Consider the following 16,337-nt stretch of genomic DNA (forward strand, 5'->3'; position numbering starts at 1 on the left):
CATTGAATGTTCCCAGCAAGAATATTGCAGTGAGTTGCCATTTCCTTCTCCAAGGTATCTTCCCAACAGAGGGATCGAATGTGTGTCTCCTGCATCTCCTGCACTGCAGGCAGATTTTTTGCCATTGAGCCACTGGGGAAGCCCATCAATAAATATATATCTGTTTAAAAGAAAAGAGTGAATTTTTACTACTGAGGGTGATAGCATCCCAGTTGAAAATGCATGACCTAGGCTGCTGGAGGGAGAGTATTTCACAGCCATGCTCCTATTGGATTTATTTGGAACTAAAAGAACAATCGACTACACAGACTGAACATATTAAAATATGATCTAGAGTCAAAGAATCGAAATCAAATTACCAACTATCAACATATATAATTATAAACACATAATCATAGGTGACAAATAATAAATAGTGTATATAAATGACTAAAATTCTCCAGTGAGATGGTGGGAAGAGGATAGCCTACCCTGAAGAGAGATAAAGAAAGCTTTGGCTCACAGCCCTTAACCTGAGGGAAATAATTGAAGAGGCAAATGACACTCTTTTCCCCATCAACAACTCACCTCCTCCTGGAAGCTGCTCCAGTTTGATTTTAAGAGACAGTGCTGCCCCACCCCAAGCCACCCTGTCCTCAACGACCTACAAAGTTTCCAACAACATCACCTCCAGTACCAAGGGATAGGTAAGTGTGTTAGTCAGAGGCCCCAACATCCAGGCTATAGTGTCCTTAAAGAAAAAGCTGATAGATATAGCCGATCCCTAGAGCAGCACTGTCCAAAAGAACTTTCTGTGATGATGGACATCTTCTAGGGTTCATCAGTCAGTTCAGTCGCTCAGTCGTGTCCGACTCTTTGTCACGCCACCTAGGGTCCATAGATTACTTGTAATGTGACTGGCGCAAATGAGGAACTGAATTTTTAACTTTATTTAATTTTGATTTTAAATTAAATAGCCACATGTCTCTCTCTATTTGCTACCATATTGGACAGAGAGTTCTCAATTCAGTTTAGTTCAGTCGCTCAGTCATGTCTGACTCTTGGCAACCCCACGAATCACGGCACGCCAGGCCTCCCTGTCCATCACCAACTCCTGGAGCTCTTAGAGCAATGTTATCCAATAGAAATGTAACATAAGCCACATAATTAAAAATTTTCTAGTAGCTACATTAAAAAGGTTTTCTTTCAAAAAGTAAAAATAATTTTATTATTACACTTTAAACCAACATACTCCAAATATTATTACTTAACATGCAATCAATATGAAAATAATTATCAAGGTATTCTGTGTCTTTTTTTGTACTATATCTTTGAAATCCCACATGTATGTTACACTTGTGGGGTTTGGATCAGCAGGACTTCCCTGGTGGTCCAGTGGTTAAGACTCCATGTTTCCAACGCAGGGGGCATGGGTTTGATCCCTGGTTGGAGAACTAAGATGCCACATGCTGTATGGCACAGCAAAACAAAATTTCACTCAATTTGGATCAGCCCATATTTCAAGTGCCCATTAGTGGCTAGTGGCTGCCATACTGACCAGGACAACTCCAGACAATCTTAGAGCCCTTCCTATAACCCGGTTCTTCCTTCTCCTTTCTTCCCAAATCCAAGGGGAAGAATCAAAGTCACAAGAACTCCTCGTGTTCCTTGGCCTTTCACACAGTCATATGCCACGCCTGGGTATGGTTGGCTGGGCGTTCTCCCTCCGTCTCATCGAAAATGTCCCTAAAATCCACCGAGTAGATTAATTCAGCTTCATAAATAAATGGGGGCTTCAGGGAGGGCTAGCCATTCACATCTTAGTGTGGATTACAGAACCCTGCTACAGGAAGAAGACAGGGCTCTACACCCTCATCTAGCAAGAGGATGAAACTCTCCAAATGTATTTTTAATAAAGATTTCTGAAAGGAATCATAACAAAACAAAACTCCAAAGTCTTCATAGTAACACTTGGAAGAAATAACCGAACAAAATAATAATTGGTTTAGCAAAGAACCTTCAAAATGAGTGGGTAGCAAACCAGTGAGTGGCAGAAGCCATCTTTACCCTGTCAGTGCTCCTTCAGCTCTTTCATCGTGGGAGTGCAGAGAGGCTAAGTCCTTTCAACACCAAGGCAGAGCAGAGCAAGCGGCAATGCAGCTTGGTGACCCAGGAATAAAAGGTAGATTCCTCCAAGGAAGGTGAGCCTAAGTCTCATGAAGAGGCAAACACAACCTCCAAAGATGATAAGGCAGCCAGAGAACAAGCTACCACACGACGGCATCTAAACCCAGAGCTGGCAGCAAAGGGGAGCCGAGGGGGAGCAAGGAGAACTGACGGAACCAGCAGCAGAGAACTAATAATCCAAACACTGGCCTATGATTAAGGCCCTCCAAGTTCAGTATATTAACTCATTTGAGCCTGATAACAACCTGTGATTAAGAAATGATTTAATTCAAGTTCACAAATGAAGAAACTCAGAAAGGTGAAGGGATTTTCCTAAGACTTATAAAGGAAAGCAATGAGTCAATTACTTTTCATTCTGAATAAATGTGTATGTGTGTTTAATAACAATTGCTCTAATGAATGAAAAAGTATGACAAGAACACACTGTAACCTCTCTGCTTGGGAAGAACACATTTATATATAAACTGACTCAAAGATCTGAAAATTCTGAGGTTTCCAATAGTTGAATTTACCCTCTGGAAAGCTTATAACAGTGGTCAGCAATGCCCACTAGGGAGGGAAAAAAAAGGATACACTGCTTGGGCTCTATCTCTGAGGATTCTGATTCGGTGAGGTCTGGGAAGAGGCCCAGCCCCTGTATTTTACTGTCTCACAGGTGGTTCTGTTGGACCCTAAAGGCTGACAAGCAGTAACAGAGAGCTGCCCAAGGAGCGCTGAGACCTGAGGAGGGCTGTGATATGGGAAGCCAACAAAATACCCCAACAGAGTCTTGAAAGAGCCTTCCATCCCCCAGAGCTGCAGGCAGTGATGGACCGCCCACCCAGGTCAGCCTTGCAGGATACCTGGCTCTCGGGACTGGCTGTCATCACACACGACGTGCAGGTCCAGGCGCGAGATGAGCAGATGGTAGGAGGACTCTTTCACGTCAAATTTCTCAAAGTACTGGCCGAGGCGGCTGCTGCTGCTGCTGCCCTGGCTGCCACCAAACGCCTGGGCCCAGGACTGTTGGGCGCTGGGGGCAGGTGGGGTGATCTATGTGTGACAGAGAAAAGCAAGAAGTCCAGACCCGGACAGCTTCCTTGCTGGCCTTCTTTAAGCTTTAGTTCAGCCTGAAGAAAATCACAATTTGATAAGATGTCCCTTCCCTCTCATAATCATTCTTTTTAACCATATATACTTTATTATACACTGAATAGTAATATCTCCTAAGTTTTCACTTTTATAGCCTTGAAGAATTTTACACTTGTTTCTTTATATGGTGGAACTTCATTTGCTTTTCTATGTGATAATGATAACAATTATATGTGGTATTACATTCATATAAATAAACACACATCTTTTTACTTCTAGCCCATTAAGTCTTTCCTAAGGTACAGTGATGCCCCTCATAACGGTACACCTGGTAGCTCACACAGGTCTGTCCTGTCTACACAACCCAAAGAATCCAAAGAAGCCAAATTATAATTAATCTAGTAACTGTCAGAGTCCTGTTCTGACATTTGAACTGCTTTCTAAGCTTCCCTCCCACCCAGAACTTACCTGACTGATGCTAAAACACCTCCTCCAGGAAGTCTTCCCTAAGCGCCCTCTCTCAGCCCAGGATCCCTCTGCTTTGTGTCTGGCACACTGTTTACCTCTATTACAGCACTTGTCACATCATATTGTAATAACTTGTTTATGGTCCATATTTTAAGACAGCAAGAGCTCCAGGGTCAGGAACAAGAGGCTTTCCAGTGGCCAGCACTGTACACCTAACACACTAGAGGCACCAAATGAACAGAATACTGGATAAAGGCACAGGCAGAGCCTATGCACACACAGAAGTGAATGACACATTCTCCCAAATAAGCGGAACAAAATCCAGGCTCCACCTATGCTGGTGTGAATTAGGTCTGGCCTGCCATCTCCCCACCACCACCAAGCGTCTCTATTTCACCTCTAACCTGTACAGGTTCAGGGGCCAGGGTCTTTCTCTGCTGGGCGGCCTTCTCCATGGCCTCACTCAGTGACTCTGCATATTTCATCATAGCCTTGAGCTGCGAGTCCGTTAGCACCCAGAGCAGGTCATCCAACAGGAACATCAGCTTGGAGGCTATCACATTGCAATCTTTGGTCTGGAGGGGTCACAGAGAACACAGGCTTCCACATCTGGTACCATCCCAACTCCTTAAAGTGAGTACTGCCCAACCAATTTCAGAGATGGTTTTTCAATCCTCAATACAAGAAAATATCAAGTACTTTGGAGAGTTAATTTCTTACCAAACTACAAAAGTTTTCTGTGATTAACAAAAAGCAGTGATAATCAACTGCCTATGTCCCATATACAGGTACAAATTGCTATTTCCAAAATTAAAATGATGGAAATAGACATGTTCCCTCAATAGTAGATTCTGTGCAACACTGAACTGAAGGTCCTCCCCTTTCAAATGTCATTTCAGGGGCCAATAACACACAAAAAGGAGGAAACACCAACTCCAGCACTGTCTGGGAGAACAAAAGATGGACGTTTTTGTGAGGACAGAGAACACACTCACTCTTCTCTTGAGGGCTATCTGGATCCTGCCTTGGTTGGTAATCAGCCTCAACGGAGTGCTGACTGGGTCCTGATCACCATTGTCTGTAGCATCTGCCTCAATTCGAAGTGTTTGCCAAGTTATTTCCTTAAATGTTAAAACCTAGAAGGAAAAAAAGTAAAATCCCTTAACATTGTAGATGAAATTAATCAAGAGGCAGGAAGTCCAAGGGGAAAAGACTAGCGAGGCAGAGACCCCCACCATTCTTAGCTGGGATCCTACTCACAGAAGGCAGTGGATCACAAATTCTTAACTGAGGAAAAGTAACACGAGACAGAAGGGATTCTTGGGTTCCCAAGAATGGGGAAGCCTTTGACCCGAGACAGGAATACAGTCATTGGGAATTTGCTATATGACACAGGGAGCTAGAAGGGTGGGATGGAGTGGAAGGTGGGAGGGAGGTAAAAGGAGGGGACATGTGTATACCTAAGGCTGATTCACGTTGATGCATGGCAGAAACCAACACAATATTGTAGAACAATTATTCCCCAATTAAAATAATTTTTTTTTAAAGAATCCTTTGAACCCTCCCATTCTCCCCCCTTGCAATGGCAGGGCTGTCACCTCTCCTCGGTGTGGGTCAGTGATGCGGGTGAAGCGGAGGTCACTCTGCTGCCAATTGGGGTTGACACTATAGCCCTGGAGCTGCCACAATTCAAAAGAAGCGTGGAAGGCCTTGGAGTGAATCTTGATGGTGATGGAGTTGACGATGATGAACATCCCCTCTACCACCTTCTCGGCAAAGCCATACTCACTAGGACAAACAAGGCAGATCAATATTCAGGATCATGTGAGATTTTGGCATTAGCATACCTTTTTCCTTTTCTGGTTGTCCCATGCCTTGCAGGATCCTAGTTTCCTAACAGGGGGTTTTAACCCAGGCCCAGGCAGTTAAAATGCTGAGTCCTAACCACTGGACAACAGGGAATTCCCTCTACATACTCTTTATAATGGAAGACTTAAGATAAGACTTTTAATAATGCCTGTCTTTAGATGCTAGAACTGTGGATGCTTTTTTCAAAGTTCTCTCCTCCCACTTCTGCTTTATATTTTTTAAATTTCTAAAATGTTTATGATGATGCAGTACTCTTTCTGATGAGCTTTTTCTTTTTTAAGAATGGAATAAAAGAAAGAGTTGACCTGGAAACAATCTCCTTCTGGTTAGAACGAATAAGTTGAAAAAAATATTTTCCAAGTCCACAAACTACCTGAATAAATATTTGACTATTGTCTTTGAGGAGAGATATTATCACTACAGAAAGGAAACAGTCGGTTTCAATAATGTCTTCAAAGACAGAACATGCTCTGAGAAAGCGGTGAAAGAGGAAAGACGTACAGCCAGGTGAGCGTGAGGTTTAACCCTGTGAAATCGAGTCAAGAACAGACCCACCTCTGCCTGTCAAATGTGATGCACCGCTGTACATCACAGAGGCCAAAACAGCAGGTGGAGAAATGAAGGCCATCCTTAAAGTCCTTCTAGACATGGAAAACACAGACATTCTTGACATGCCGGGGACACAGTTTTCATTATAACAGATAAAAATGTCTGGGAATTATAAACTGAATACACACACACACACACACATATCTCTCTGCAATTTGTATCACAAAGGGCTAACATCTCTAATGTAGAAAGAGTTTCACAAAACTGAAAAGAAAAAGACCAATAGCCCAATAAAAATGGGACAAAGTAGGGACAGTTCACAGAAAAATAAATGCAAATAGATATTAAAGATAAAAAGGTGTTCCACCTCACTCATATATCAAAACTCCACTGAGAGTCATTTGATTCAGGACAAAAATGACAGTGAAGTAGGGAAAATTCAATAACAGTGCGTGGTCAGTTTGAGGCTACCCGTAAAAAGAAAAAATAATGTTGAACTTCATCTTGCATCAAATGAACAAAAAACCAGTTTCAAGATTGACTGTAGATCTAAATGTGAAAGGTCAAATAATAAAGCTAGAAGAAAACATAGGAGGATATCTTCATGCCTTGAGATAGGAAAAGATTCCTTAAATAAAACACAAAAAGCACTAACCATAAAGGGAAATAAAGATATATAGGACCACAGTGGAATTAATAATGTCTGATCAATAAAAAAATAACATTAGGAGTGATAAGAAACCTACACAGTAGGAGAAGATATGTGTAATACATGTATGTAACCAAGGACTTGTTTCCAGAATATAAAAAGAACTTCTACAAATTAAAGAGAAAAATATAAATAACCCCCAAAATAAATGGGAGAAAACATCAATGCTTTATGAAAGAGGATATTTGAAAGTCTAATAACTCATCAAAAATGCAAACTAAAAATAAAATTTGACACAACTATTAGGTGGTTAGAATAAAAAGAGAGACAATACTAAGTGCTAACAGATGGAACGCTTATGTACTGCTGGGGTGAAACTGGTGTAAGTGCTTTGGAAAACTTCAGCAGTATGAACTAAAACAGAACATATGCACAGCCTACGACCCTGCAACTCTACTGTCAGTTCAGTTCAGTTCAGTCGCTCAGTCGTGTCCGACTCCTTGCGACCCCATGAATCGCAGCACGTCAGGCCTCCCTGTCCATCACCAACTCCCAGAGTTCACTCAGACTCACGTCCATCGAATCAGTGATGCCATCCAGCCATCTCATCCTCTGTCGTCCCCTTCTCCTCCTGCCCCCAATCCCTCCCAGCATCAGAGTCTTTTCCAATGAGTCAACTTACTGTAGATACATACAAATTAGAAATGTGTACATATGTTCACCAAGAAGCATGCATAAGAATGTTGATAGCATTACTATTCTTTTTTCTTTAGCTAAAAATTAAAATTTTAACTTACATATAGAAAAGATAATTCTTTGCAGGATACACACACAAGGTTTTGACAAATGCATAAAGTCATGTATTAACTACCACACTCATGAAAAAGGACAGTCCTATGTAGCAACAGTATGCTAAATAGCCAGAAAGTAGAAACAAATGAAATGTCCATCTACAACAGAATAGATAATTGTGGCATGTAATGGAATATCATATAGTAATGAGGATTAATGAAAAATAACTACATGTAACCACATGGATGACTTTTAAAAACATCATGCTGAGCTAAAAGTATGTAGATACAAATGACAATGTATTATATTATTACATCTATATAAATTTAAAAATAGAGAAACTAATGAGTGAACTTCCAGATTTCGAGCTGGTTTTAGAAAAGGCAGAGGAACCAGAGATCAAATTGTTAACATCCACTGGATCACTGAAAAAGCAAGAGAGTTCCAGAAAAACATCTATTTCTGCTTTATTGACTATGCCAAAGCCTTTGACTGTGTGGATCACCACAAACTGTTCAAAATTCTGAAAGAGATGGGAATACCAGACCACCTGACCTGCCTCTTGAGAAACCTGTATGCAGGTCAGGAAGCAACAGTTAGAACTGGACACGGAACAACAGACTGGTTCCAAATAGGAAAAGGACAACGTCAAGGCTGTATATTGTCATCTTGCTTATTTAATTTATATGCAGTTCACATCATGAGAAACGCCGGGCTGGAAGATGCACAAGCTGGAATCAAGATTTCCGGGAGAAATATTAATAACCTCAGATATGCAGATGACACCACCCTCATGGCAGAAAGTGAAGAGGAACTAAAAAGCCTCTTGAAGAAAGTGAAAGAGGATGGCAAAAAAGTTGGCTTAAAGCTCAACATTCAGAAAACTAAGATCATGGCATCTGGTCCCATCACTTCATGGGAAACAGATGGGGAAACAGTGGAAACAGTGTCAGACTTTATTTTTCTGGGCTCCAAAAATCACTGCAGATAGTGATTGCAGCCATGAAATTAAAAGATGCTTACTCTTGGAAGGAAAGTTATGACCAACCTAGATAGCATATTCAAAAGCAGAGACATTAATTTGCCAACAAAGGTCCATCTAGTCAAGGCTATGTCTTTTCCAGTGGTCATGTATAGATGTGAGAGTTGGACTGTGAAGAAAGCTGAGTGCCGAAGAATTGATCCTTTTGAACTGTGGTGTTGGAGAAGACTCTTGAGAGTCCCTTGGACTGCAAGGAGATCTAACCAGTCCATTCTAAAGGAGACCAGTCCTGGGTGTTCATTGGAAGGACTGATGCTAAAGCTGAAACTCCAATACTCTGGCCACCTCATGTGAAGAGTTGACTCATTGGAAAAGACCCTGATGCTGAGAAGGATTGGGGGCAGGAGGAGAAGGGGACAACAGAGGATGAGATGGCTGGATGGCATCACCGACTCGATGCACATGAGTTTGGGTGAACTCCGGGAGTTGGTGATAGACAGGGAGGCCTGGCGTGTTGCAATTCATGGGGTCGCAAGGAGTCGGACACGACTGAGCAACTGAACTGAACTTAACGTATGGTATTAAAAATGGGGATAAAGTTATCCTTGAGGTGGGTATGACTAGGAAGGACACAGGAGGCTTTTGGGATTCTGGAAGTGGTCTACTTTTGATGTGTTAACTGTAAAGAATCACTAAGCCGAACATTTATGATTTATGTACCTCAATCAGTTCAGTTCAGTCGCTCAGTCGTGTCCAATTCTTGGTCTGCAGCACACCAGGCTTCCCTGTCCATGTACCTCAATATACTTGACCAAGAAACCACACAGAAATACCATGTGTCATCTTTAGATTAGGCAAAAATCCTCAAGTTTGACAATACTGTCCATTGGCAAGGTTCCTGGACCTTTCAAGGAGATCAAACCAATCAATCCTAAAGGAAATCAACCTTGAATATTCATTGAAAGGAATGATGCTGAAGCTGAAGCTCCAAAACTTTGGCCACATGATGGGAAGAGCCAACTCACTGGAAAAGACCCTGATGCTGGGAAAGATTGAGGACAGGAGGAGAAGGGGATGACAGAGGATGAGATGGTTGGATGGCATCACCAACTCAATGGACATGAGTTTGAGCAAACTCCAGGAGATAGTGAAGGACAGGAAAGCCTGGCGTGCTGCGGTCCATGGGGTCAAAAAGAGTCAGACATGACTAAGTGACTGAACAATAACAACAAAGTTTTCCAGAAAACAAGAACTCAAAACATTGCTGGCAGTAACACAAAACTATAAAATCCTTACAAAGGGAAACTTAGCAATGTCTATCAAATGCATTTTCCCTTTGACCTAGCAGTCCCTCTCCCAGGAGTATATTCTAAAATATGCTAGCAAAAAGAGTGGAAACAAATCAAATGTCTACCAACTGATGAATGGATAAGTAAAATGTGGTATATCCATACAATAGAATGTTGTTCAGCCATAAAAGGAATAAAGTACTCATATATGCTACAACATAGCTGAACCTTGAAAACATCATGTTAAGAGAAAGACACCAATCTCAAATGACCACATAATGTACTATTCCATCTATACAAAATGATCAGAATAAATACAGAAAGTACATTTATGGTTGCCTAAGGCTTAAAACAGTATGAAAAGGCAAAAACATAGAACACTGAAAGATGAACTCCCCAGGTCAGTGGGTGTCCAATATGCTACTGGAGATCAGTGGAGAAATAACTCCAGAAAGAATGAAGAGACGGAGCCAAAGCAAAAACAACACTCAGCTGTGGACATGACTGGTGATAGAAGGAAGGTCTGATGCTGTAAAGAGCAATACTGCATAGGAACCTGGAATGTTAGGTCTATGAATCAAGGCAAATTGGAAGTGGTCAAACAGGAGATGGCAAGAGTAAACATTGACATTTTAGGAATCAGTGAACTAAAATGGACTGGAATGGGTGAATTTAACTCAGATGACCATTATATCTACTACTGTGGGCAAGAACCCCTTAGACGAAATGGAGTAGTCATCATAGTCAACAAAAGAGTTTGAAATGCAGTACTTGGATGCAATCTCAAAAACAACAGAATGATCTCTGTTCATTTTCAAGGCAAACCATTCAATATCACGGTAATCCAAGTCTATGCCCCAACCAGGAACACTGAAGAAGCTGAAGTTAAATGGTTCTATGAAGACCCACAAGACCTTCTAGAACTAACACCCAAAAAAGATGTCCTTTTCATTATAGGGGACTGGAATGCAAAAGTAGGCAGTCAAGAAACACCTGGAGTAACACGCAAATTTGGCCTTGGAGTACAGAATGAAGCAGGGCAAAGGCTAACAGAGTTTTGCCAAGAGAATGCACTGGTCATAGCAAACTCCCTCTTCCAACAACACGAGAGAAGAATCTATACATGGACATCACCAGATGGCCAACACTGAAATCAGACTGATTATATTCTTTGCAGCCAAAGATGGAGAAGCTCTATACAGTTAGCAAAAACAAGACCGGAAGCTGACTGTGGCTCAGATCACAAACTCCTTATTGCCAAATTCAGACTGAAATTGAAGAAAGTAGGGAAAACCACTAGACCATTCAGGTATGACCTAAATCAAATCCCTTGTGATTATACAGTGGAAGTGAGAAATAGATTTAAGGAGCTAGATCTGATAGACAGAGTGCCTGATGAACTATGGATGGAGGTTCATGACACTGTACAGGAGACAGGGATCAAGACAATCACCAAAAAAAAAGAAATGCAAAAAAGCAAAATGGCTGTCTCAGGAGGCCTTTCAAATAGCTGTGAAAAGGAGAGAAGCAAAAAGCAAAGGAGAAAAGGAAAGATATATCCACTTGAATGCAGAATTCCAAAGAATAGCAAGGAGAGATAAGAAAGCCTTCTTCAGTGATCAATGCAAAGAAATAGAGGAAAACAAGAGAATTGGAAATACCAGAGATCTCTTCAAGAAAATTAGAGATACCAAGGAACATTTCATGCAAAGATGGGCTCAATAAAAGACAGAAACAGTATGGACCTAACAGAAGCAGAAGATATCAAGGAGAGGTGGCAAGAATACACAGAAGAACTGTATAAAAAAGATCTTAATGGCACAGATAATCATGATGGTGTGATCATTCCCCTAGAGCCAGACATCCTGGATTGTGAAGTCAAGTGGTCCTTAGGAAGCATCACTACAAACAAAGCTAGTGGAGGTGATGGAATTCCAGTTGAGCTACTCCAAATCCTGAAAGATGATGCTGTGAAAGTGCTGCACTCGATATGCCAGCAAATTTGGAAAACTCAGCAGTGACCACAGGACTGGAAAAGGTCAGATTTCATTCCAATCCCAAAGAAAGGCAATGCCAAAGAAGGCTCAAACTACCGCACAATTGCACTCATCTCACATGCTAGTAAAGTAATGCTCAAAATTCTCCAAGCCAGGCTTCAGCAATACATGAACCGTGAACTTCCAGATGTTCAAGCTGGTTATAGAAAAGGCAGAGGAACCAGAGATCAAATTGCCAACATGCGCTGGATCATGGAAAAAGGAAGAGAGTTCCAGAAAAACATCTATTTCTGCTTTATTGACTATGCCAAAGCCTTTGACTGTGTGGATCACCACAAACTGTCCAAAATTCTGAAAGAGATGGGAATACCAGACCACCTGACCTGCCTCTTGAGAAACCTGTATGCAGGTCAGGAAGCAACAGTTAGAACTGGACATGGAACAACAGACTGGTTCCAAATAGGAAAAGGAGAACGTCAAGGCTGTATATTGTCACCCTGCTTATCTAACTTATATGCATAGTACATCATGAGAAACGCTCAACTGGATGAAGCACAAGCTGGAATCAAGATTGCTGGGAGAAGTATCAATAACCTCAGATATGCAGATGACACCACCCTTATGGCAGAAAGTGAAGAAGAACTAAAGAGCCTCTTGATGAAAGTGAAAGAGGAGAGTGAAAAAGTTGGCTTAAAGCTCAACATTCAGAAAACATAGATCATGGCATCCGGTCCCATCACCACATGGCAAATATAGGGAAACAGTGGAAACAGTGGCTGATTTTAGTTTTGGGGACTCCAAAATCACTGCAGATGGTGACTGCAGCCATAAAATTAAAAGATGCTTACTCCTTGGAAGGAAAGTTATGACCAACCTAGACAGCATATTAAAAAGCAGAGACATTACTTTGCCAACAAAGGTCTGTCTAGTCAAGGCTATGGTTTTTCCAATAGTCATGTATGAATGTGAGAGTTGGACTATAAAGAAAGCTGAACGCCAAAGAATTGATGCTTTTGAACTGTGGTGTTGGAGAAGATTCTTGAGAGTTCCTTGGACTGCAAGGAGATCCAACCAGTCCATCCTAAAGGAGATCAGTTCTGAGTGTTCATTGGAAGGACTGATGTTGAAGCTAAAACTCCAATACTTTGGCCACCTGATACAAAGAACTGACTCACTGGGAAAGACCCGATTTGGGGAAAGACTGAAGACAGGAGAAGAGGATGATAGAGAATGAGATTGTTGGATGGCATTACAAACTCAATGGACATGAATTTGAGTAAACTCCAGGAGTTGGTGATGGACAGGGAGGCCTGGCATGCTTCAGTCCATGGGATCGCAAAGAGTCAGACACGACCGAGTGACTGAACTGAACTAATTAATAGAGAACTTGCTACATAAACTATGACGCCTCTATAAAATATACTGAGTATTTTGCGGGTACAAAAAGGAATAAGAAGCATCTCCTTATATACATCTATGAAGTGATCTCCAGGATGTACTTTTAAAAGAAAAAGGCAATGTGGAAAGTGTTTATGGTATGTTACATTTTGTGTAAAAAATGGAGTAGGGACAACATACGTACATATAACATACCTTGTTTTATAGTTTTAACTTTGAAACTGTGTAATTTTACATAGTTTAAAAACTAAATTAAAAACATTTTACCAATTTAAAACAAACTGATATAAAACTCTTAGAAGTTAGCATAAGAGAAAACCTAGATGATACTGGGTATAGCAATTACATTTTAGATACAACACCAAAGGCACAATTCATGAAAGAAATTAACAGCTACACTGGACTTCATTAAAGTTTCAAAATCTGCTCTGTGAAAGACAATGTCAAGAGAATAAGACCACTCATAGACTAGAATATATCTACAAAAAGAAACATCTGATAAAAGACTGTTATCTGAAATATACAAAGAACTGTTAAAAGTCAACAATAAAAAGACAACCCAATTAAAACATGGGCCAAAGACCTTCATAGATACCTTATGAAAGACATACAGATGGCAAACAAGCATATGTCTTATAAGCTCTCCATCATATGTTATTAGGGAAATGGAAATGAGAACAACAGTGAGATTCCACTACACACCTATTAGAATGACCAAAATCCAAATTGCTGACAACACTAAATGCGGAGAATTCCATGGACAGAGAAGCCTAGCAAGCTACTGTCGATGGGGTCGCAAAGAGTCAGACACAACTGAGCGACTTTCATTAATTACTAATCCAAATGCTGACAAGGACACGGAATAGCAGGAACTCTCATTCGCTGCTAGTAATAATGTAAAATGGTAAGTCACTTTGGGAAGACAGTTCTGCGGTTTCTTCCAAAACTGAACATACTCTTACCATATGATCCAGCAATCATGCTCCTTTATATACACTCAAAGGAATTTAAAAGTTAAAGTCCACACATGGACATTTATAGCAGCTTTATTCATAATTGCCAAAATTTGGAAACAAACAACCAAGATGCTGTAACTATTAAATGGATAAACTGGTACATCCAGACAATGAAATATTTTTCAGCACTAAGAAGAAATGAGCCACAGAGTCATAAAAAGACATGGAGGAAACTTAAATACATATTATTAAGTGAAAGAAGGCAATCTAAAGAGATGGAAACATCATGGAAAAGGAAAAACTATGGAATAGTCAAAAGACCAGTGGTTGCCAGGGGTTGGAGCAGGGAGAAGGATGACTAAGCGGAGCACAGAGGATTTTTAGGGCAGTGAAAATACACTGTATGATACTGTAACAGTGCATGCATGTCACTATACATGTGTCCAAACCTACAGAATGTCCCACCAAGGGTGAACCTCAAGGTGAAGTATGAACTTTGTGTGATTATGATGTGTCAGTGTAAGTTCATCTATCATAATAAATATGCCACTCTGGGTGGTGGAGGTCCATAATGGGGGAGGCTCCGCCTGTGTTGAGAGTAGGGGGTATTCGGGAAATCTCTGCTCCTTCCTCTTAGTACTACTATTTACACCTAAAACTGCTCTAAAAAATCTGTCCTAAAAAAATGAATTCCTCTGTATGTCAAGTTGGTACCCAACCATACAAAGAATGATCTCAAGTAATTTTATTTATTTTTTTAAGACTTTTTTTAATGTGGATCATTTTTTAAGTCTTTATTGAATTTGTTACAATATTGCTTCTGTTTTATGTTTTGGTTTTTTGGCTGTGAGGCATGAGGGATCTTAGCTCCCCCACCAGGGCTCACACCCACACCCCCTGCACTGGAAGCACCACCAGGGAAGTCCCTCAAGTAATTTTAAAACACAATATTTTGACTATATGTCTCTAATGGAATATATCATAAGGTTAAAGCAAATACATGGGAATTCCCTGGTGATCCAGTGGTTAGGATTCTGCATTCTTAATGCCAAAGGCCTGAGTTCAATCCCTGGTTGGGGAACTGAGATCCCATAAGCCGTGCAGTGTGGCCAAAAACAAAAAACACATATACACACACACAAAAAGCTACTGCATTCAGTAGTCTTACTGGTAGTTATATTAGTCTTTGTTATTTTTTAAACTATTAAAAAGTGAATTATTTATTATAAAATGTTGTTAGGAACCAAAATTTAGCATATGAACAAAAATGCAAATATTTCTGGTTCAAGATGGGAGAGTAGAAGGATATGTGCTCATCTCCTCTTGTGAGGGCACCCAAATCACAACCAGCTGTTGAGTAACTATCAACAGGACACTGGAAATTATCAAAAAAGATACCCCACATTCAAAGACAAGAAGCCACAGCGAGATGGTAGGAGGGGCACAATCATGATGAAACCAAATCCCATACCCTCTGGGTGGATGACCCACAAACTGGAGAACAATAACACCAAAGAAGCTCTCCCACTGCTGTGAACCCCAGGTTGGGCTTCCCAGCCAATTCCCAGCCAAAGGGACTGCCAATTCCCAGATTCCCCAGGGAATCTGACCTTGAAGGCCAGCAGGATTGGATTACAAGACTTCCACAAGACTGGGGGAAACATGAGACTCCAGTCTTGGAGGGCACAAACAAAATTTTCCGCATACCAAGACTCAGAGGAAAGGAGCTAGTGTTGGAGGGTCTCCTGTGGAGGAGGTGTGGGTCAGGAAGGGCTCACCACAGGGATGGGCGCACCTAGCCTGGAAGGTCCTTCTTGGGGTATACCCTCTTGGAGGTTGCCAGCACCCAACCATAGACCTAGAGGGTTGGGTCGCCTTAGGCCAAAAAAATACTAGGGAGGGAGCATAATCCCACCCACCAGCAGATAATTGGATTAAAGCTTTACTGAGCAAGGCCCTGCTCACCAGAGCAAGACCCAGTTTCTCCACCACCAATCCCTCCCCCGAGGAAGCTTACACAAGCCTCTTAGCCTCCTCTATCAGAAGCCAGATAGAAGCAAGAAGAACCACAGTCCCACAGAGACTAAAACAAAAACCACATTACAGAAACTTAACCACCATGAAAAAGCAGAAAGTTATGTCCCAAATGAA

The 16,337-nt window shown here is 41.2% G+C and overlaps 1 protein-coding gene across 5 annotated transcripts in view; it reads right to left on the reverse strand.

Annotated features, from left to right (window-relative positions):
- UHRF1BP1 (UHRF1 binding protein 1) overlaps window positions 1-16,337 on the reverse strand; it is a 76,603-nt gene that overhangs the window by 32,055 nt on the left and 28,211 nt on the right. For all 5 annotated transcript variants that reach the window (XM_044931082.2, XM_025271274.3, XM_025271278.3 and 2 more), the window contains 4 exons: window positions 5,304-5,493; window positions 4,701-4,841; window positions 4,110-4,280; window positions 3,009-3,198 (listed from right to left, as the gene is read on the reverse strand). In XM_044931082.2, coding sequence (XP_044787017.1) covers window positions 3,009-3,198; window positions 4,110-4,280; window positions 4,701-4,841; window positions 5,304-5,493 — 692 coding nt within the window. The remainder of the gene's footprint in view (window positions 1-3,008; window positions 3,199-4,109; window positions 4,281-4,700; window positions 4,842-5,303; window positions 5,494-16,337) is intronic.

This window comes from Bubalus bubalis, chromosome 2 (assembly GCF_019923935.1).
Source record: "Bubalus bubalis isolate 160015118507 breed Murrah chromosome 2, NDDB_SH_1, whole genome shotgun sequence".
Lineage (NCBI taxonomy): Eukaryota > Metazoa > Chordata > Mammalia > Artiodactyla > Bovidae > Bubalus > Bubalus bubalis.